The sequence below is a fragment of the Archocentrus centrarchus genome, chromosome 24 (genome assembly GCF_007364275.1).
Source record: "Archocentrus centrarchus isolate MPI-CPG fArcCen1 chromosome 24, fArcCen1, whole genome shotgun sequence".
Classification (NCBI taxonomy): Eukaryota; Metazoa; Chordata; class Actinopteri; order Cichliformes; family Cichlidae; genus Archocentrus; species Archocentrus centrarchus.
Genome location: NC_044369.1, coordinates 15,962,846 through 15,987,072, shown reverse-complemented (window position 1 = coordinate 15,987,072; position 24,227 = coordinate 15,962,846). Strand labels below are relative to the sequence as shown.

General features: G+C 39.9%; 1 protein-coding gene across 5 annotated transcripts in view; it reads right to left on the bottom strand.

The window, feature by feature from the left end:
• The window catches only part of LOC115774387 (protein EFR3 homolog B), a 32,503-nt gene that overhangs the window by 7,100 nt on the left and 1,176 nt on the right, over nt 1–24,227 (bottom strand). For 2 of the 5 annotated variants that reach the window (XM_030721643.1, XM_030721644.1), the window contains exons 3-11: nt 14,314–14,390; nt 10,473–10,600; nt 9,560–9,710; nt 6,651–6,772; nt 6,166–6,315; nt 2,594–2,728; nt 875–953; nt 309–444; nt 38–199 (exon numbers count right to left, since the gene is read on the bottom strand). In XM_030721643.1, the coding sequence (XP_030577503.1) occupies nt 38–199; nt 309–444; nt 875–953; nt 2,594–2,728; nt 6,166–6,315; nt 6,651–6,772; nt 9,560–9,710; nt 10,473–10,600; nt 14,314–14,390 (1,140 nt within the window). Of the gene's footprint in view, nt 1–37; nt 200–308; nt 445–874; nt 954–2,593; nt 2,729–6,165; nt 6,316–6,650; nt 6,773–9,559; nt 9,711–10,472; nt 10,601–14,313; nt 14,391–21,911; nt 22,050–23,716; nt 24,183–24,227 lie in introns of those variants that run through there. The other 3 variants (XM_030721642.1, XM_030721641.1, XM_030721645.1) reach the window with 3 other exon arrangements.

Below are 24,227 nucleotides of genomic sequence, written 5' to 3'. Positions count from 1 at the left end.
TCACTCAATAACAAATACAAAGCACACACACACTCACCAATGGTCCTGATTACAGCCTCCTGCAGCTGCCTCTCCTCGTGAGCTTTGATGATCTTGGTGCCGATGTTGGTGCTGCCGTCATACGAGCCGGTCAACTCGTAGTCTACACTAAGGCGAAGCTGCCGCAGCAGAGTGTTGAAGACCTCCAGTACTGTAGGACCTGCAAACACACAGTTTGACCTGTTCACTGCAAATTAAAATCACTTGATGGATCGTGTCTCAATCTGTTTACGACTTGCCAGCAGGTACCTTGCATGCATGCAACTCACCTACAGAGCCACTGGCTGCAATGGCAGCTGCTTCCAGCAACACTTCCACTATACCAGCTCGCACTGTGGCCGAATTCTTGCTGTTAGCATCCAGGTGACCAAGAAGTTGCTGAATTACTAAGTGAGAGTGCTGGGACTGAAAAAAAAAAGGACAGAAGAAATTACTGATAAAACCAAACTGACTTGAAGACAAGGGGAAAAAAAGACAGTGAAAAAAAAGTGGTGAAAATTGGCACGTTAAAGTAACACACTTAATTAGAAGGCAAAGTAAAAACTGGATGTTGGCGATTGAGTGCATTTTTCATTCAGGTCCAAAATGAACCACAGCTGTGAGCAAACAGGCTGATGCCCAATTTAAAATCAGTGAGAACTCCATGAATATTGAAGCATGATTCTTCTTTGCATCACTAAAACATGCACTTGCAAAGATAAAAAAACCACGGTGGTAATAAATTCACACAAAATGTTTCCAGATTCCATTTTAACCTAGTAAGGAAATCAGCAGAGCCACAGACAGAGAGGTGAGGGTAAGGCTGCGAAGGATATTATGGCACTATATCACTCACCTGAATGGAGTACATGATGATCTTGAAGCAACGCACTGCAAAGGTCTTTCCCTCCCATAGAGAGTGGTTATCTAAGTGCCTGTGGGGTTATGAACAGAGAGAAACAGGGAGAATATACAGGATGTAATAACCCAGGGGCAGGAATGATGGAGAACAGTAAAGCATAAAGAGTGTATTTAGTCCAGACATCATACATCACATCTACTTTTGTACTATTTAGAAACAAATGGAAACTGTAGGAGCAAAAGGAGTTACTAATGCAAAGAAAAATATTTACTATGATGTATTGTTCACAGTCCACAATCAGTAATTACATACTTAATAACATTTTCCTCTGATATTGACAGACATTGCAAAAAGTCCAATAAAATACCCAAAAACACCAATTATTGACAGCAATCAGGACTACAAAAATCCACAAAGATAATCAAGGTCATTTCTACTGAACAGCTGGTTCAGCTGGAGAGTGACACTTCCTGTGTATGTATACACAGAAGGTCAGGGATAGTGGGACATAAATTACTAATGCATGAAACAGACAGAAACGGGGACAGTGATGGATAAACAAACATGGTCTCACTGAGCACATGACCACTGAGACCAAAGCACGAAACTGAAAATGGATGGCTGAAAAGTGTTAAAAAAAAAAAAAGTAAAATATAACTGTGTAAGGATAATATCAGTAGGAAGTTGGAACAGAAATAAAGCAATAAGACATTACAGAGTTAAAGTACCTGAAATTGTCCATTTTTTAAAACCCCATGAACATTATTTTTGCACGCTACATTTAGTTACACCTGTAAGTATGTGGAATATTAGTACTGGCTGGTTATATCCCATCTATTAACCAACTGAAATGTCAGCCACAACTTCCATCACACTCCCAAACTTGAACAGAAAAAGCCACAATAATCATAAACTTGAGATGAGATTCAGGGAAACCAAGAGGCACATAAGACAGACTGATTGATTAACAAGCTAACCGATCACATGAGGGCAGGAAAAAGCTGAGACAGATAAAATACTTAATTTCAGGAGGAAAAGCCAAGCTGGGTCAATTCAAATAAAGAGAAAGACATACAAGCTAAACATAAATGCTAAACTTCCATCCATCCATCTTCCCCTTATTCAAATCAGGGTTGTAGGGGGACTGACGCCTATCCCAGCTGCCATAGGGCGGGAGGCACGGTACACCCTGAAGAGGTTGCCAGTCTGTCGCCAGTCTGGGCTAACACAGAGAGACAGACAACCACTTGCACTCACATTCACACCTATGGCCAATTTATAATCACCAATTAACCTAACCCCATAGTCCAAAGACAAATACTTAAGTTACTAAACTAAATTAAAAAAAAAATTAAAAAAAAAGACATCAAAAGAATGAAAACACTGCAAGAAAGCAGAGGATCATCAATGTCTTAGCAAAATAAAAAACATAATTTCAATAAGATGATAACCTAGCAAAAATAAAGGCAGTAAAACACAATCTTCCATCTGTAAATCATGCAGTCACACTGAGTCAAGAACAACTCTGTAACCTTGCACCAACCTTGCTGCGGCCCCGTGGGCAGATCAGTATAAAGATAAAAATGCGCCAACAGAACCCTGACATGCAGCATTCCCTTCAGGTTTAGTCAACATGTAAAAAAACAACTGCATGCAAGAACACGTCACAAACAGAGGATTTTTTGTATAAATAAGGCAGTTTGGTTGTCTCACATCAGTACGGGCGTGACGGCATTTTTGATGTTGCCATAGGCGGCTCGTCCAAGCAGCTCCCTAAAGCAGCGCTCCGTCAGCTCCACCGGGCTTTCCTTCTCCTTCTCCGATGCCTGCAGCGGAGAGGGAGAGCGGCTGGTAGGGAGCGATGTGGGTGAGGAAGCAGAAAAGGAGAGGAGAGGAGGTGAGCAGAGGGAGGCAGGGGCAGGCAAATTGGGAGGGTGCAGACAAGGAGAGAGAAAACAGAGAACAGACAAGGCACTGAAATTAACTTCATGTAATAACATTTCAACAAAGCCTGTATTTCTTACACAAACAGTCTGGATGGCTTAATCACTGCAGCCTGTATTCCTGAGGTGTCTTTACCCTCTGCAGTTTGTCTGCAGTGAAAATTAGCTAACTATTGTACACGTATGCATTAACATATGTATCCAAATTTGTAGACACGAACACTGTGTGTGAAGCGTGTGGTCGCTCGCACCGTGTCCAGCCCTTCCTCATTCTCATGCATAGTTAAAAACATCCGCCATAGCTCCATCTTGGTCATGACTAGCCTCGGGTAGTCCACCAATGATGACATTATTTATTAACAGCCTAACTCTTTCATCTTGCCTGCTTTAGCTGTGAGTTCCTGCCCCCTCTTGCCTATTCAAAACTGAAACAGGCAACATTTAAAAAAATAAATCATAAAGAAAAATACACTAAACCGGCAAGAGTATACACAACGTAAATCCAGGACAAAGTTTAGACAGGGTTTTTTTTTTTTTGTGATATTTTCTCTGAGCTGCAAGGTGGGAAAAAAAAACAAAACTGCTGTTTAAAGTTGTTTTATTTGTTCAGTAGTTACAAACCATCCTGACAGGGAAATGTCTTCATCCTGAGCTTGTTTCATACTGCAAAAGATCTTTCTTGAGGAAGCATCTGCTGTGAGGACAAATTAGCATCACAAGCATCTGAAAAAGCCTACTACAACTAGCTGATCTCAGACGTGCTGTTTTTGAGTCTATGGAGGGTGAGGCTCACCTCAGAGGAACAACAACCTTTTGTGGGCAACTACATATATTAAAAACAATCATGGCACTTGCTCTTCTGTCATCTCCATTAATAAACTTTTAGAAGTAAGTCCCAGCTGTCACAAGGTTGACTAAAGCCGATCTTTACATGATTTGAAAATGCACCATCTGTAAGGTAATTAGACTCTGTACTGATTGCTGTGGGTAATGACAAGCCAGACTCAGTGTGAGAGGAAATGAGGATGCACAGCAGGGGGATAACACACACAGCAGAGAGAAGCTGAGAATGAAATGTGACTCCCTGTTACATTAAATCTGTCTCTGTCTCTTTCTTTGAATAACTCTCCCATTTCAATCACTCTAATTTCCATTACCTATCCTTCACTAGATCTCCTAATGTTCTTTTTGCTGCCCTCCCCCTTTACTTTTCTAAGGTTCAGATCTCAGCATTGACGTCAAAGTGAATTTTAGTATGTGGAATACAGGCAAGAGGGCAAAGCTCTAGACTGCTGAAACTCTCACATAGTGGCATCCTCTACCTCTGTGTTTCTGAGCTTTTATTCTCCACCCATTCCAATATTTCTGTCTGTGCACTCCCCTTTCACATTCACTGCTTTTCTCTTTGCAACCTTCACTATATGTCCTGGTTTCCTGGTTCTGGGATGCTCTGGGTGAGCTACCACATGTCCAAAAGGGGAAACAGAGCTGTCTGTGATGACAGTAATGATGAATGACATGGGTGATGGCTGGCTAGACAGCCAGGACAAACATGGCCTAATGTGAGACAAACAACAGCACTTGGCTCCAACACATGTGAATTGTGTTATCAAGGCAGACAGGTCAACGCTGGCTGGTTTTAACTCAACAACTTTCTCTCGACATGTTTGAGGTGCTTTGTGAGCAACTTAGCCTACAACTCATGTGATGTATCTGGGTCTAGGGGACTTTAACTGGTCAGAATTAGTAGAGAGGTGCAATATAAATGCAATAAACATTACATTACGGTACATAATGAACATGCCATTTCAGAAACAAAATAATAGAGATACATTTTGTTCCACACTTTGGCTACAGAAACTTCCACCAATTTCAGCCAAGCTTTAGCTATCAGACAGATGGCCCCACATTTGACTCTAGAATACTTTGGTATACAGAGGAGTTAATGGCAGACTCAATAACTGCAAGCTGTCCAGGTCCCAAATGTTACACCTCCACCACCAGCACTTGGTATGAGATGTTTGTGCTGATAATGCGTTGGGTGTTGCCAGACATGGTGCTGAGCATTATGGCCATATTGAATTTGGTCTTGTCTGTCCAAAGGACATTGTTCCAGAAGTCTTTACTGATGTAAGAACCATTTTCTTTCTTTCTTTGTACTGTATTGATTTTCAAACGAGGGGGCAGTTACCTCCATAACTGCATTTATTCCTGCATTTATTACAGTAAGTGGTTCATTCATTCTGGTGCATTAATGGGGAAGCACAACAGTTTTTGACCATGGTCTGTGCCAAGTACGCCGGCATTGACTATGTTAAGATAGGCTGTGTAACTAATGCTCAACCAAAAGGACAGGAACTGCATGTTGTCTGTAATAATAAAGAAGAAGTGGAGGCGAAGTTTGGACTTGTCAGTGTTTGATCGCACAGCTGTGGATCATGCGACCATGCTTAGGTAACGCCGAGTACCGGCTTACTGGAAAGCTGATACAACTGAGATGCAACTCTGCAAACCTAAACTCTGCTACTATGTTCTTTTAGAAAGAAGAGGCTTTCTCCTGGTAACCCTTGTATTGTCATGATCACCACCCCAATTCACTGTAAACATGCAAAAAACCCCAAGAGCTACATCTCAGACTCAAGGCCTCGGTTAACATGTTAAGCGTTGAATTGGGGTGAATAATTTGCTGGGACGTCCACTCCTGGTAAAATGGGCAACTGTCCTGAATGTTTTCCACTTGTGAATAATCTTTCTCACAGCCTTATAACCCTTCCCAGATTGATGGACAGCAACATCTGCTCCTCTAAGGTCACTGCTGGTGTATTTCCTCCTTGGCATTGTGTTAGAAAGCACCTGAATGCTCCAGACCAGCAAACTGCCCAAACCTCTTCTTCTCTGCTCATATTTGATGATGATCAATTAATCGGTTGATTAGCAGCACTTGACTGCTACGTATCATCTTAATTCCTATGAAAGCAGTAAGGGTGTGCTTAGATTTTCATACACTGCTTCGTTATTTTTGGCTTAATTTTTGTTAAATAAATAATGGCATGCTGAATTATGTCATATGTTATTGTTTATCTGAGGTTGTATTTATCTAATTTTAAGACCTGGTAAGGACCAGATGATTTTTAATGACATTCTGATGCATAAAACCTTAAACTGAAAAGTCCAGATGTCCAATTAAGAGCTACAAAAAGCCTCACTTATAGTTGTTATACCAAAGGGTTATGCTGCAAAATATAAGCTGTTTAATATATTACGTTACACTAAAAATCTAATGCCGCATGTCTATTCTTTTACGTATGTAATCTACATCTGCCTTTCCTTGTTAGCACTCACCTCTCAGTACGCTCTCCGCTCTGCAGGTTGAAAAGCAGCGAGGGGACAATCTTGTCCATGTGCTGAGGGTCCCAGATATTGGCCTGCAGCTCATCATTGACCGTCTTTCTCACCACACCCTGCAGACCCTTGATACCCGCCATGCGGATCCTTTCAGCAACAATACACACACACACACACACACAGAAATCATCGGACTGACTACTCAGACTATAAATAGGTTAGCCATATTTAGATAATTATATTTTTATCAAGCTTTGTGTTTGCATCTCTCTGTTCTATTATGTCATGAAAGCTACATTTCACTTGTCAAAGATCATACAGTCTATTTTCAGCAATAAAAAGTATGACTTCAAAAGAAATCTTAAGTGTACAAAAGAAAAAAGTAAAATAAAAAATTTTTTTTAAAAAACCCTGCCCATGTTCTCTAAGAATAGCGGTTATTTAACATTTTTGTTTCACAGTCGAGCTTCTTTTTCACGTACTTGGTGCGGATGTCTGGGTCCTCATAGCCTGAATGGCACATCTCACTGAAGCGGGACACGAAAAAGTCATAACTGCGGTGGTATGATGGCGTATCCTCTTCTATGTTGGCAAATTTTACAAACTGACCAGACAGGGGGAGAAAAACAAAAATCATTTTTATCTCATACAGAAACACTATAGTCCAAAAGATTTACAGTAATAAGTCCACTCCTCAAAAGCCCAAGTTTATTAAGAGATTATTTTGACTTGATTAAACTCTCTTCAGTAAAAGAACTCTAAATCTCAGTGGTGAATATGTGCTAAATTAAAGTCAAACCAGAGCCCCGTAACACTGGATTAAGAGTGAAAACCACAGGGCAGAGGGAGGCTTTCCCACTGGGCTAGAAAATGTCACCAAGTAAACAGCTTGACATTTAGCTTCACACGATTCTCCAATTAATAGATTATGAAGTGAATTTCTTTAGAATCAAGTCAGATCGTGATACTATGAATTACAGAATTATAGCATAAAAGGCCAATAAAGAAAATAATAATTACAGCAAATTTGTGCAGTGTTCACAAAGAAAATCAACGTCGAATGACGTCCCTGCTGAATCATTTCCTGTGCAGAGAATGAGTGTATAGAGTGTTTTTTTGAAACTTAATGAAGTATCCTTGAGCAAATTAAATGAAGTGAGCTGATAACTGTTCGGTTCTGAAGCTGCTCAGCTGCTGCAGCAATTTACTGCCACGGTTGATTCCTGGAAGCTGCGCGCTATTACTGGCAGAATTGCTGGGAGGCTTCCAGGTATTAATGTATCAACTCTACTGAAACTCTAAAACTAATTGAAAGCTTTAAGAATAGTGTCCAAAACCAGAGGCGACAGAGACCAGAGAAAACCTGCCTCCTCTCAATCACAGATTCTATACGAGTAAAAGCAGGCTGACAGAAACAATAATTCCAGAGCCAAGGGCTGCGTTAGAGATTTCACAGGAGCATAAGGTTTTAGGTCAGTGAAACAGAGCGCAACAAAACCTGGCCAAGTTTGAGTCCTGATGTAATAACTGCTTTAATCTTCCTTTAATTCACTGCTCTCTGACTCTGATCTGCTTCTGATGAGCTACACTGTGCGCACAAAGATGGTCAGAAGCTATGAGGTAGTTGCTCAGGGTCTGTACTGAATATTTGTATAATTTACACCAATTTAATGTAATTTACAGTTTGTACACATGGTGTCACTTTTGTACTGTAATTCATACAGGACACAGGTAGGAACTTTTACATGCTTTTGGGCCATCATGCTTAGTAAACAATACAGAGCTATAACCTATGTACTGGACTGTAATGGAATCATGAATGAACAACTGAAGATCTGAAGCTGTGTCCACACGGGAAGCACTGGAAGTGACGTGGCGACAAAGTCAAGGGCATTCAGCGACTTCAAGCAAATACAGGAGAAACAACTGCTGCCAATCCCAGGCAAGTAATTGAAGCAACTACCAATAAGAATCCAGTATACCGTTAATTGACATATGACCTGGTGGTAAATACATTAAAGAGTTACCTAGGCAACCAGATTCACAGCGATGAGCAAATTGCACGCAGCTTTATGGTTCTGCAAGAATGCTACCATGCAGCCAATCTGTTTCACAAGACTTTCTGAAACCTCTTTTCTGTCTAGGACTCCATTTCTTTGCTGGTGTTGTGAATTCAAACATCAAAATGATGTCGCAAATTATACTGTTTGAAAACAGAAATTGGATATATGGATACATGGGGCTCTTTTTAGGCTCAGCGAAGAAGTAAGCTACTCAGTCTCCTGCCTTTAAACTGCCTTTGGTATCAGTTTTCCTCTTTGTTGCATTCTGTGTTACCTAGCTTTATAGTTGGCAGGCATAGAGGTTGTCGTGTACACAGGGCATGCACCTCTGTACGGACTGCAGCTACAACTTTACATTATATATATATATATATATATATATATATATATATATATATATATATATATACACACACACACACACACACACACACACGCATATTTGCATTGCCTGACTAACTGCAGCAAGACAGTCTGAATGCAAAGACTTAAATTCGCACAATTCGTCTCCTGCTGTGTGCATCAGGCTTTGTCTTAAATATGCATTTATAAGGGTATGCAAGACAGACCAATAGCTGTTGAGTAAGAAGATAGCATGTCTCATCAGCCTGCACAGATTACTGCACAGCAATGGCCGTGTAGTCTCCAGCTAATCTGATTTCCTTTATGCGTCCTCTGCTGACCCGGCAGACAGTGCTGATAGCTGCTTCCCACATCATGCTCATCACTTCGCTCTGCCCACCACTCTGTGACTGAGCTGTGATCTTAACACAGTATTTCACTCAAGGTTAACATCTTTTACTTCGTGCCATCGCATTAGGAAAGGAAATGCAGCCTGTCAACTTTTAGATAATACCTCTAAATCCAGTCAAATGGGCAGAATTTGATGCAGCAGGAAAGCTTAGAAACTAAGACACATTAACAGCTGACAACATGAGTAAGAGTATGTCTGTAAATTTATATGCGCTAAACAGCCCACTTGTGACTGAAATGACAGAATGCATTATAGCTAGGCAAGTTCCCCTGATTATTAAATTATCTATAAAATACAACACTGTCTATGTTTAAACTGCAACAACATATCATATGCGAGAACTTCCAACAACATTGCACCACTTGATTCATTTTCCCCGCATTTACTACAATCTTTACTGCAGGCACGTAATTCTGCTATAGATATAAGAAAAGTAATGTACTTTTATGTGAAATTGAAAACAACAACTGTTATTCTTCCACAAAGAAAAATGGAAAGAAAAATGTTCATTATAAAACAATATAAAATAGGACTCGTCAAAATGATATAATGTAATAAAATCCTGGAAACTCACTGAGTTGGTTCCTAGGATCTGCAGGCTGGGTTTGTCGGACTCCAGAAGCTTGCGCACCATCTTCAGAAAGCTCTCCACAAACAGGTTAATGCTCTGGCAGTGACAGGCCATCAGCAGCTGGTCCAGAGCTTCCATGGCTATGCATACATACCTGAAATAGAAAAAGAGATGAAACAGGGGCACCATCAACCTTGTAGGCAAATGCAATCTGTGTCTGCAAGAAATAAAAATGAGATAAGTTCTCCCAGACAAACTCTGGAGGCTGGCATACTGAACATACAGCTGGACTCTGCCAAGGGTAAATATAATCTGTACAGTCTGTTTGCATTTGTGAGAATCATTGCAGGGCGCTCAGAGAAAAACAACTTCAGTAGAATATAAAGTAAGTACAGACTGAACACACCACGTGACCCAAACCAATCATGTTGCTTTTTATTAAAAACAGACCAACTTTCCTCCATGTCTTATTGGTTATATTTTGACCACAGTGACAGTCACTTTTGAATATAATGAAAGAACAGGGTCAAGAACACACACACACACACACACACACACACACACACACACACACACACACACACACACACACACACACACACACACACACAACACTAAGGAGAATTTTTATAGCACAGTCTTAAGTTGTTTGATGAGCTCAGATCTTGTGCAGGGATCAGAGCAAATCTCTTTGACGAAAGGCTGTTACAAGCACCACTTTTCCTACTAACAATAGCAAAGCTGCCTCAAAATCCTCCCAGAATCTTTATGTTCAAGCTTCAGTTTGACTTGAAGTAAATCAACTGACATGCGGCAAAGAATAAATACAAAAAATGTGCAAACAGTATATCTTAGGGCACAGGCAACTAAGAGACAGTTTAAGAGACTGTTTTGAATGGCAACAGTTGAAGCTCACCCGTATCTATGTCGAGCCACATCTCTTGACAGTCTCTCAGACAGGTAGGCTCCGATACGGTCCAGCTTCTCCGGAGCTGACAAGGCGTAGAATGTCAGCTTTTCCATGTTGGCTTTGACCAGCCCATCCTAGGTGGGTGACAGACAGAGACAGCAAAAGTAGGACTTGTATGTTTCAGTATCAGGTCATCCAGTATTTTAAAAAGGTCATCAGACAGGATATATACACAAGGTTATTGTGCACACTAACAGGCTTTGGCTCAGTTTACTTTCACAGATGTGACATCTTTTTTTTTTTTTTTTTAAACTGTCAAGAGACAAACAGTAATTTATGAAATTGCTGTTCCACAAATATTTCTGTACTAATGCAATTGTGCAAGTATAGTGACAAATACACTTCTATTCATTTCCAAAAACCCAAATGTACAAGTATAACTAGATCATCAGGTTTTAACTCCTACTTCTCCCCTTGACCTACTTTACTGCTCTTTGGTTTGGTCCGGAGGAAAAGAGAGCTAAAAACATCTACAGTCCACTGAGATCTCATTTACATTCAGACAAGACCAGAAAAAAAGAGAGTCAATGTACAGTCATGTAAAAAAGAAAAAACACCTCCTTTCAATTCTAAGATTTTACCAGGTTGTAATGTTATTTAATTGTTTAAATACAACCTCAGATAAATGACAACACATGACATATTACACATCTTTATTTATTTAAGAAAAACTAAGCCAAAATGCAGAAGCAGTACACCCCATGTTTCAGAGCTGGTAGCTTGTAGAACCACCTTTAGTAGCAACAACTTGAAGTAATGGTTTTCTGTCTCTCACATCATTGTGGAGGAATTCTAGCACACTCTTCTTTATAATGCTGCTTCAGTTCATTGAGGTGTGTAAGCATTTATTTATGCACAGCTCTCTTAAGGTCTCACCACAAAATTTCAATCAGGTTGAGGTGTGGACTTTGACTGGCTCAGTGTAGCACCTTGATTCTTCTTTTTGTCAGCCATACTGTTGGAGATTTGATCATTGTCCTATTGAATGACCCAGTTTTAGTCAACCTTTAGCTGTCAGACTGGTGGCCACACATCTGACTCTAGAATACTTTGGCATGCAGAAAAGTTTGTGGTCAACTCAATGACTGCAAAGTGCCCAGGTTCTGCAGCTGCAAAAGAAGCCTAAATCATCACCCCTCCACCACTGCACTTAACAGTATGAGATGAGGTGTTTGTGCTGATATGCTATGTTTGGTTTTCACTCTGCATTATGGCCAAACATCTTGACTTTGATCTTGCCTGTCTAAAGATTATTGTTCCAGAAGTCTTGTGGTTTGTTCAGATCCAACTTTGCAAGCTTACACCATGTTGCCATGTTCTTTTTAGAAAGAAGAGGATTTCTCCTGGTAAACCTCCCAAATTACCCATACTCGTTCAGTCTGTTTCAAATTGTCATGAACTTTACCACTTAACATGCTAACTAAAACATTGAAAGTCTGAAATGTAGCTCTTGGGTTTCTTCCAGTTTCTCAGAGCATTCACAGTTTGACCTTGGGGTGAATTTGCTGAGACTTGCACTTCTGGGAAGATTGGCAACCATCCTGAATGCTTTCCACTTGTGAGAAATCTTTCTCACTGTACATCGATAAGCTTCAAATTGTTTGGAAATGGCCTTATAACCCTTCCCAGATTGATGGGCAACAACAATTGCTTCTCTAAGGTCACCTGAATGCTCCAGACCAGCAAACTGCCAAAACTGAGCATCAAATTATTTTTATTACGTCCTGATACATTAAAACCTTAGAACTGAAAGAGGGTGGATTTTGTTTCTCACATGATTTTATCATTACTAAAAAAAACAAAACAAGATATTCTCATAGACACTGAACAAATACACATGGTAACACACTGTAAAATGTTAAATGTTGTGATGAAGACACGGGCACCAACAGAATTAGCTGTACAGTAAAGTTTGGACACGGTCTCCAAACTTTTGACTGGTACTGTATAAATCAAGTACCCTGTGCATAACAATTAAAGGGAAATCTACAAGTGTATGTAATCTGCCATTTACACAAAAAAAGAAAGGCAAGCATATCAAAACATGCATAAAAACAGCTCACTCACAGTTAGCTGGGAATGTGTAACTGAAGGACATTTTCACAGTAGATATTTTAGCAGGAAAAACATTAACAATGGCCCTTTTAATGTAAGTGCCTCAGTGATAATGTCACAGCATGCACCAAACCAGGATGCAGTGATTGTTTTTATATGTTTGAATTCTCATGTAAAAAGGGCATCTCTGCAAACATCCCTGAGTACAAACCTTATTGAAATTAGTTTAATGTTCGATAACCAACTTGTGTCATGATCCTGGGTCTGTTTTGCATTTTGGACAGTCAGATTCTGTTATTTATCATCTCTGTGTGATTCTTAGTTTATTGTGGGGTTTGCAGTTCCTGGTTGGGTTCTTTTTTGTATCTTCAGGCCTTCTTAGTTTAGTTATGTTCTTGGTTATAGTTTATTTGTATCCAATTCCTGATTTCCTTGTTTCAAGTCTGCATTGCTGTCTGTCATGTTTAGTCCTCTTATTTGGATAGTCTCTTGTACACTGTGTTCAGTTTTGCTTCCTCAGTCTTGTTTTCTCCCCATTAGGGTCACCTCATTTTCCCTCATTGCCCCAGTGTGTATTTAAGCCCTGAGTTTTCCTCTGTTCTTTGTTGTGTCATTGCTGCATGTCTCTCTGCCCGGTGTTCTCCAGATCCAGCCCAGCAGAAGTTCTTGGGTTTTGTTAGATATCGGTACTCAAGCTGAATTCTGAGTTGAATCCTTGCCCCCAAAGTCCTGCATTTGGGTCCTACTCTACTTGCCACACAGCTGAACTATGACAACTTAACTTTTAACTGTAGCTACACACATGGCTTCTTGTCCATGGTGTCAACAGGCTTAACTGTTTAATTTTAAAAATTTCTATTTTCACTATTCTGCTGTTGTACATTCAGCTAACCTCAGCCTCATTCATGTCACTAGTTGCTTTTCCAGTTAAGACAAGTTATTTAAAAAAACAAAAAAAAACAAAACTATACATTATTATATTTAACTGCCTTACTACTGAGTACTTTGTAGAAGAAAAAAAAGCATATATACATATGCTCACACAGTGTGATACTGTTAGCTTTATCAGACAGCTTCATTATTTTAAGTCACTAGGGCACCATTAGTTACAGACTCAACCAGAGCAGCTTAACGGCAAGTGTAGAAACCTTTATTTGGAGCACAATGAGCAGGTGCACACACGTACGCACGCGTACACACGCAAAAAATTGGAGGGGGGGTGTTTAAGTATCAGCATGCCCCTGTACTGCAGACCATAGATCTGAAAGGTAAAGTGGGTTACTGCAGTAGCACTGAGGCAGTAATGAACAGCAAATCAGCTTCTTCCTCTCAGCCCAGATTAATGCCCTTTATGAGTCATCTGCATCAGATCTCAGTAAATCAGGAAAATGGTAGGAAAGATGAGGTTTTTGGTTTGGCACTAACAGCTTTGAAGAAGGCAGTTATCTAGTGTTTTTCTTACAAGCTCAACATAAATCCTCCCAAATATGATTAGTTATCTTAACTCTTTTATATTTACAAGCAAAGGGACCGCAGATAGATGCTACCAGCTAAATCTGGTAAAGCTTCGTTTTTAACCTCACTGTACAATAACACCAGTTTCTTGTCCACCGATGAGAAAGCGATTTCTGTATTTAACAATGCACTAGGCAGAAGAATGGCTTTCTGACTTTCAAAATGAAAGGGAGCAAGACGAGGTGTTACTAAAGGAACAGAAAGAGTCGCTTCTCACCTCTGGATCTTCCGGGAAGATGTTGTCTACCAGTCTCTTATACCGAGGCCTGAGTGCCCCGCAACAGCCACAAACCCCTGAGGAAGGAGAAAAAAAATGGAGAGGAAGAAAAACCGAGACAGAAGTGGTCAATTAGGCTTGTCCAGTGTGACTGCTAGAAATACAATAAATCAGGTCTTTTTTTTCTTTTTTACTTTACTGGTAATAATATTGGTCTGCACAGCCAAAGTAATGAGTTAGTCTCAAATCAACCACATTTTGGTACCGATTCAATGAACACTGCAATAAATGGGCAATAAAAAAGTCATTCTAGTTCAGCAGCTAATGACTTCACATTATCTCTATCACAACAGGAGTAATGGTAGAAAACTGGGAAAAAGTGGCAGAAAATAAACTTTAACAAATGTCAAACTGACCTGTCAGCAAGGAAAACACACCTGAAGCCAGTAAAATGGATTTGTTCATATGTGCCCACTGACAATGGTCTTGTCACAGTGAATGTAATAACATTATTTTAGCGGCATATTTAAATATAAACACACACAACTGAAAATTGTATATAGCCTGAGAAAAGTTAAAAAAAAAATGTGCACAGTAGAAGGGGACTTCATGTCAGCGTCTCAAGCAACTCCCCAGTATAAAACACAGACACAAAACCCTTGCCAGTTGCTGTACAGGCATCATACAACTACTCAAATGTCTGTTCTGAGACTAGAAAGATGTAGGACAAATTTATCAAACCCAACCCTTAGTTCACAAAATACATGCCAAATCAAGGTGATTGTGTGCAGAGACATCTGAGGACATCAACATATGGAAGGAATTATAGTCACAGTGATGCCACTGAGATGATACACACAGAACATACAGAGACACACACACACACACACACAAACACACATTTCGCTTTCTTTCAGTCAAGACAGCCTTGAAGAGAACTGTGCAACACAAAGTATGAACTGTGAGCAGTGATTTTTCTGACTTTGCACTGAGGAGAGAACGCAAGCCAGGCAGCCACAGAGAGCTGAATTCTGATTGGTTGAGAGAATTCAGCAGTGATGAGTCATAAGGGGGCCACAGGAGAACGAAGATACAAAAAAAAGGGACACCCTCCAAAACTCCCAAATGAATACTTTAACCCTTGAAGCATATCTGCAATTTTTTTTCCATCTTACTTCCTTTAAACTCGCCGTGTGAGTTTTGGGAGTCGCAAAAGCTAAATGAAAAAAGTAGGTCATAATACAGACAGCATTGCAGGCAAAAAATGAATGGTTTTATGACACAAACAGAAACAGGAGAATCATTTATTAAAGAAAAGAAAATCATTCTGCAAAGAAATAGATTTTCATCTGCCCTTGCTTCCTTTCTCCCACCGTCATCTTGTTTCCTCTTATTCTCCTAACTAAAAGTGTTTTATTATCCATCATTTTAGATACTGTTGCACAGACTGAAGCCCATCTCATAAAATGACAATAAAAAAACCCATTCTGAACACACATTCCTTTTGCTACACCTTTGTAATAAGGTTTCATATCCTACATATAAACTGTCCCTTGTCTCAACACCAAGGCAACATGTTTATCTTTTAAAACCCACTACCTGCAACTTCCTGTTCACCAAACAATACAGTCATCAACACTGCTCACACTATGCCATATCTGATACATATGACTTGCAAAATTCTGCCCAAAATGCAATCAAAAAGAAAAGTCCTTTTTTATTTGGAGGTGACAACATTTGACATTGTTAAATAAATGATAACTGATTTTATTCAGCTGGTATTGGGGTCTATGTTAGAAGAGTATCTATTAAGACAAAAAGTGGAAATGTACCTACAATTAAAGCGCAGTTAAGAGTGATTACTCTGTAGCCAACAGCTGATCACTAGATGACATTCCAGCCTCCAGTTGCGTAGCCTTCTAATGTATTTACCACCCCATATTTACCACTACTCCCATTAGTAGTCACTTCAAATTCAAGAAATGTTTAACACAAATCCATCCACTTTATCCACATTAAACATGTGTTGTTGTATTTCATTGGCTTTCCAAGATCACTGTTGATTGACTATTCCTTTGTGGACACTCCACAAGATTTTTTTTTTTTTTTTTGCATTTTTGGCCACAGCGGCTTTTATGGGCAGTGGAGAGAGACAGGAAATGGGGGAAAGATACAGGGGAAGACACGTGGGCAAATTGGCAACGGGCCGGAACTCGAACCTGAACGCAGCATATGTATGTGGTCGCCGGCTTCACCACTAAGCCACCCAGGCGCCCCACTCCACAAGATTTTAACAGTGGGGGGTGTCTCTGTGGGCAGAATCATGACAGGAAATGATAGCTATTTGTACAAGTAAGCTTCTTCACTGAGGCCTGTGTTCCCGCTTGAAAAATTAAATGTTTCTCAACATTCAGCAACAAGCAAGTTGTTGTAAGTTGGTAATGTATTACCTCTTCTCACATGTTTCAAAGTTAGGTAAAAGGGAAAGCTTTGAAGACTGAAATAGGTCCACGTGAGAAACCTGCACTCCTACAGAGACAAGACTGTTCAATCTCTCTGTCAACTGGTGTGACGGGTCCCAAAAATAACAAAATGTACAGTACATTCCCTCCAAAAGCATTGAACAGTGAGGCTAATCCCTTTATTTTTGACTAAGACTTACAAAATTTGAGTTTGACATTAACACATAAATCAGACAAAAGATCAATATCTCAGATTTTATTTCTAGGTATTTACATCTGGATCTGATACACAGTTAAGAAGATAGCACATTTTGTTTGAACCCACTCATTTTTCTTGTAATCAAAAGTACTGGAACATGTGACTGACAGGTGTGTTTTGCTGCCCAGGTGTTACACACTGATTATTCAAACAATAAATAGCGCTAAATGTCTAAGCTCAATCTCAGATTTGGGTTGTGCCTGCAGTGCAGACTGTGCATTTATAGTTAGAGGAGTAACCAACATGAAAACCAGAGAGCTGTTTATGGGTGAAAAACAAGCAATTGTGAAGCTGAGAGAAGATGGAATATCAATCAGAGCCATTGCACAAACATTGGCCATAGCCAGTACAGCCATTTGGAATGTCCCGTAGAAGAAAGGTCACTGGTGAACTAATTAACAGATGTCGAACATGTCGACCAAGGATGACAGAAACATTGTAAGTGCTGTAAAGAAAGACCCTAAAACAACTGTTAGTGACATCACCAACAACCTCCAGAGGGCAGGAGTGAAAATATCACAATCTATTGTTCACAGAAGACTTCATGAACAAAAGCACAAAGGCTTCATCAGAAGATGCAAACCACTAATCAGCAAGACGAATAGGAAGATCTGAAAGAATACGAAGGACCGGCTGGAATTTGCTAAAAAGTACAGAGGCAAGCCTCAGAAACTCTGGGACAAAGTTTTATGGACTGATGAGACAAAGATTATATTTTACCAAGGCTAAAGTTTGGAGAAATAAAGGATCTGCTTATGATCCCAAACATACAAGCTCATCTGTGAAACACAGTGAAGGCAACATCATGGCTTGGGCTTGCATGGCTTCTTTTGGGGTCACACATGATGGCAGCAGTACAATGATCTCAGAAGTCTACAGAAAGATTTTGTCTGTCAATTAAAAAAAAAGATGCAACAAATCAACTTATTGATTTACTGCATTATCATTTCAGCACTGTGAAAGTCCTTCCATGTCAACAATTTATTTGACTGTGACTACAGTGAACAAAAAAGTGAGCAAAGGTTATATACAAAATAATTAAATGAGGGATTGCATACTAGACATTTAAGAATTTTTTTCAGTTAATTCCCAACATTAAAAAAAAGTTATGTGCAATAATGAAAATCCATGAGTGCTAAGACTATCTGCAGTACCGCTGCTGTAGAGACCATAATCTAGACTAAGCAAAAAGGCTGTGTTTGAACATTTAGCAACCTTCTGGTATGTTATCAGTGACCCAAGCCTGGGAGGAGGGCTGCAAGAACAGACAGGATGTCCTCAAAAAGCCTTTTAATATAGTTATCACCTTGAGTGGTTAAAGTGCTCCTCTTTTTCAAGGCTTACTTCTGCTCTCTAAAAGTTACACTGAACTCTGCAGCAGTTGTCATGCCTGTGCTCATCTCAGGGAACTGTGAGTCTACTCGTACCAATTCTTCTCTTTCCTCCATCATTTCAAACACTAATGAGGCCTCTGCAAGCCTCCCTCTCTTCTTCCTGCACCCACCTAAACTTCCTCCACCTCCTTTTCACATCCTTGCTGTGCTGGCTCAGGGCATGAGTGTAGGAACTGCCACTGAATTAATAAAAATGCAGCAGGTCCCCAGTGTGGAGTGGAAAGGGTAGTGGACAAAGAAAGAGGGACAGAGAACAGAGAGGGGAAAGAAAGAAAGATATATAGAGAGATGGGAGTGTGATGGGGGAGGTGGACAGAGATATGCTGACTGAGTCACAGATTAGTGCTACTTATTGCATCTGCTCCGTCCAGGATAAATCTCTCCTGTCCTCTCTGTCAGCTGCCAAGAAAAGAGATTTTTGGAAAGCAATAACAAAGAAACTAAATAAACTAAATTATGTAATAATACATTTACATTTTATTTCATACTCCTGTGGTGCAACATTTACATATGTTCCTTTTTTTTTTTTTTAATTGCAACTTTTGCTCTTTACTTTAGGGTGCTGTTAGGTCAATGATAGCTTAACATTTTTTTTTAGTAACAACACCATACGGCATACTTGTTTCCACAACTCAACAAACTTGATGAAAGTGGCTCAAATTGGCACATTACGCCCACAGGTCGTTATAACACTAAATTCAACTGCCTTTAAAACATTTACATATTCTGCTTGTAATGTGTGCTCCAATACCATGTCTCTGAGGAAATTATTCCATCTGACTCATTGGCACAGAAATTCCTGTGAAGTTTCAGAGTTGTGCTCAGTGTCTGTTATAAATAATGAGAGCTGTTTCGCGCTTCTGGTAATGATGGGTTAGTGAGGAAGAGGGGGAAAAAAAATCTTAGAGGGCAAAAACAAAGTGGGTGCACAATGATTTGGTTGACAGCGGTGAAAAGCACAAAGCAGGGGGTCTCACGACATCCACCCACTCTGCATGGCAAGGTGACAACACATTTATGGGCTGGACACCGAACTCCTCCACACAGACTCACATAAGGAATAAAATCTACACAACAAACATGAGGAGCAACACACTAAGGAACTTTAAACACAGGAATAATAAATCTCTGGTAGATACAACACTAATATAGTGAGAGGGTGAACATTTCTGCACAACTGGGTATCGATTGCTACTAACTGGATGCTAAGCTAAACATCCTTGCAGCATGAAGTCATGAGGTGCTATGTGCACATATGTGAGGGGGTCACCATCCTTCAAATCACCACAGGAAGAAGCCAGCCAATCGCAATCTATTTTTATCCTCGTAACAATGGGCTGGTACATTAACAGATTACACTCTCCATTTCCCCCAGGATATCAGCTTAACATTCCACATTAGAGTAAGAGAGAGATGGAGAGAAGGGAGGAAAAAACTACACACTGAAGTGAGAAAAAAAGAGGCAAACAAAAATGCACAGCTATGAGACATGTTTGTGCATGATAATAAAAAAAAAAAAAAAAATCCTCCACCCACTTACACAAACACCATGAGGTGTTAATAACTGCACTGTGGGTCCCACGTATCAGCTGTGGACAGTAGTGCATGACAAATTTTAAAAAATTAAATAAATAAATAATCAACCTCAGCCAAAAATATTGTCTAAAACAATAGAAATTATCTAAAGGAAGACTACAAAAAAACATGCACACACAAGGTAGTGTGTAATGCTTTATGCATCTTGAATTGTCATCTGCACCTGCTGTCCCAAATCTGCTCTGTTGTGCCTGAAGTCACATGAAGGATAAAAGAGAATAAATATAGTCCCGATACCCTGCAAAGCCAATATTTAACACACTTAGGGCCTGTCTGTGTTTATACAGGCATGTGTATAATTGGGAGACAGAACTGCAAGTGCACATTTATACCTCACCTTCACCTGGGGTCATGCAAAGCACTGGTTTTGCAGCCCACACTGATACACAAACATACACTGTAAATATACCTGCCCAAGAAACACATCACTTCTCATGATGGTTACAAAGCATGCTGCCCTTCAGGGGTGTCATTACATAAGAGGGAGGGGGGGGGGAGACAAGGTCCTGCTATTTTTGCATCAGCAAACATCTTCAAACGTTATACTCACAAAAAAACAAAAACAACAAAAAAAAAAGCACACAGCAGAATCTGGCAAACGAGAGGCAAGACGAGAGTGTATGCAACCAACAAATAATGAACAAGGCTGTTTCAACAGTTAACCAGTATGCACATAAGCTGTCACTGAGTTTGGGAATGCTGTACAGCACATGAGGAGAGGAGGTGAGTGCATATCACGGAGAAGAGGGCGATAGCATTACGGGAGTAAGAATTTTTTTGAGGGGGGGGCATGACAACTATTCAAATGTGCTGCTTATATATAACCATAAGGCCCCACCATATCTATATCCCAAAAAAACCTGCATTTTAAGGAGATATGTTGGAGGTATTGACAAATACACACTGTGTATGCACGTTGATGTGGAATACATACATATACACATAATTTTTTCAGCCAATTAAGCCGTGAGCCAGATTCACAGCACACATTTAATCCAGTGTGGGTGGCAGCGAACATGTCTGGTGTAATGTGACCAACACACCAATGTCCAGACCCTGCTGCCAACAAATCCATATGACAAAAGGCCAGTCCAACACACTATGAATCCCTCCAACCTGCACTGAAAATAGACTATGAGAGAATCAAGCGCAGACTTACCTATACATTGAGCACACTGTACAGTCTCCAGTTTGGATGGCCTGTAGTGATAATTCACTCCAAACCAAAGTGTTAGTCAATCAAAAGTCTTCAACTCAAACAAAAGCTGGCCGTATTTTTAATTAGGACTGATCAATTAACTACATATCAACATGCCCCAGTAATACCAGAGCCAAAATAAATTTCAAAAATCATCACAGGGATTATAACATGATCTAAAAATAATGTTATCGCAGCTTTCCTGTTTTCAAAGAAACATAAATGTAACATATAGTATCTAAAATACCCAGGGATCATAAGTCATTCAAGAATGACTTAAAAATTGAACATATGAAGACAAGGTTATAACACAAACACCCAAAGTTAGCCAGAGTTAGCAGAATATAAACTAGCAGAACACACCCTGTAACCAACTATAACAGAATGAAATATTAATAATAGTTAAGAATAAATGTCTATTACCAAATATAAACATCTTCAAAGCAGTGTTCCCTTTTAATGGTAATGTAACACAGAGTATCCTTTAAAGTGTCCAAGTTCTCATAACACGCTTTCAGGAGCTGCTACACTCTAGTCACAGCTGCTATCTATAGCAAGAAAGCTAAGAAGGAAACGTCTTTGGAGAATGTAGGAAAACAGGCTAAACACCAGATGCCTGACATTACTCACATGTTTACACAGCCCAAAATTCACAAACCAATACGCAATGTAAAAAGGACTTATCTTACCATACATCAGTCGTGATGTGGAAGTCGCTCAGTACAGCCGTTTGTTTTCTTAATGCAGCTTCAGTTCTTCATACAGACACACTGCTGTGCCTAGAGGCACTGAAAATGCACACAAACGCACACACACACACCGCTCACCCTGGGATAAATGCCTGCACGTGTGCTTGGAGCTAAAAGGCATATGAATGTGCAGCGTGATTGGTGCAGAGCCTGGCTCGATGCTATGAGTTACACACGCACATACACTCACCCTGCCACGCAGACACACACAGTCATTCACGCACTTGTGCAGAAAAAGGGGCTGAGAGGCAACGTCAGAGGAAAGCGTGCCGTGATGACCTTGGATTTTCCCATTCTTCTGCAACAGTGCTCCTCCTCAAAGGAGGCAGTGCAGATTTTGACATGCAAGTGCACATACAAGCACACCAAACTCACTTCTAATCTAGCTCTCCGATGAAGGCTAAAAAAAAAAAGAAAAAGCGAGGAATGACAGAATAAGAGCGAAATGTGCACCACATAGATGAAAAGGGAGAATACCTCCCTCCCACACAACCTCCTTGTCTCCTTCTCTCCACCCCCTGCCAACATCGCTCTTTCGCTCGTCTCCATCATTGATCTTTCCTGCTTTACTTAAATTCAGCTTTCATTCTGCGCTTATGCAACTTTCAGCCACACTTCCTTACAGTAAGAAATTACATAACCATGTGCACTGATATTTGCATAAACAAATGCAAATAAACATTCCTTTTAAAGAAGTCAGAGTTTACTCATTCGCTCCCAGGTCTCAGTTTCTAAAAACCACTGGATAAATACAACAATGCTTGCTCTCATTTCATGAGTGGCAGAGCTCATCACCAGAGCAACATGAATGCGCCACAAAAGCAGAACTTTTAAATAAATCCATTTTTTATAACTATTACCAAAAAGCTGTTAAAAAGAGATACATCATCATGTAATTGGCTCTAACGCAAAAATTGGCAGTGGTTTAATCAGAACCCTCACGAGGCTCAAATGAGCACTTAATATGTACTTTATTCACACTCACAGTTCACAGTTTTACAGTCTTCTAAGTGCCGGTTTACAATATCAGATGAACTTAAAATGAACCATCAGCTCTTAAAAAGACAACATGTTAGATGTTACTCTCTTGGAAACATCTAAAATAGTAGCAGCTCACAGGATGTGAGAAAGCTAAGATCCATCAATCAAGCTCAGTTCTGCAATTACCAAAAGTGCTCCACTGATTGCCATTGACTTGGACACGGAAAAGAGACATCAGCAATCGTACAGTGAATTGAAGTTGGTAATAAATTGATCGTAGTTGCCAACTAATAAAATCAGATTCAGATGTGCATTTTTCCTTTAGGCTCCAACTTTGTACTGTCCAAAGCAATTTGCTACAGCTTGGATCTTAAAGCTTCTTGAAGACAAATGTACGTTCAGATTTTTAGTGATTTTATTTTTTTCCCCCATTTCAAGTACTAGGATCACTTGCATGGTACCATTTTTCTTTTGACAGTTTGTACTTGCATGACAACTCAGACCAGTCCTCCCTGTAGAGTACTTGCATGGCTTTCTGATAGATAAACCATTATATTAACTGTGAACAAAGCTCATACAACTTTGTATGAGAGGGAGACGGGCCCCAAAGAGTAATTTCCATTTCCCCATCACTCGTTTTTAAATCATATGCAGCTGGGAAGTATGGTAGTAAAAGCAGCTATTCAATGACATAATCCTCTGCCCATTATTTTAAAACAGAGCAGGGTCAAAGTGAGCACAGAAGAGGTTATGCTGTCACTTACCCTTGCCAAAACGATGGTCCAGAAGGGTACGACAGTCCAGTGCCAGCCTCTGAGTGGCTGGGACATCAGGCGGAGGCAAGGGCATGGCAGGCAATAGACACACATGCACTCAGACAAACACTACTCCTTTCATAGATAAAGAAACCTTCTTTCCCAATCCAAACACATGTATGCAAAAAAAAAAAAAAATAACCAGCGAACTAAAAAACAAAAAAAAAAACTTGAAAGAAGCTTCCAAACACTGTGCCTACCCATAAAAACAAAACATACATCCAAACACAAACATTTTTACCCAGTCAATCCTAAAAATGGAACTTCCACACAAAGTTTTAAACCAAAACTAACTTCACCAAGAGATCCTTCTGAACACCAACTTGCATGTCCTTGTCACAAAGCTTCCTAGTAATTTATGCCAGTACATAAGGAGGTTGTCCGCATTAACGAAGAGATTAGTGATTAGTCCTTCTCTAGCAGCTCTGCTCTGTCTGCATCCCTCTCATTAATAAACATC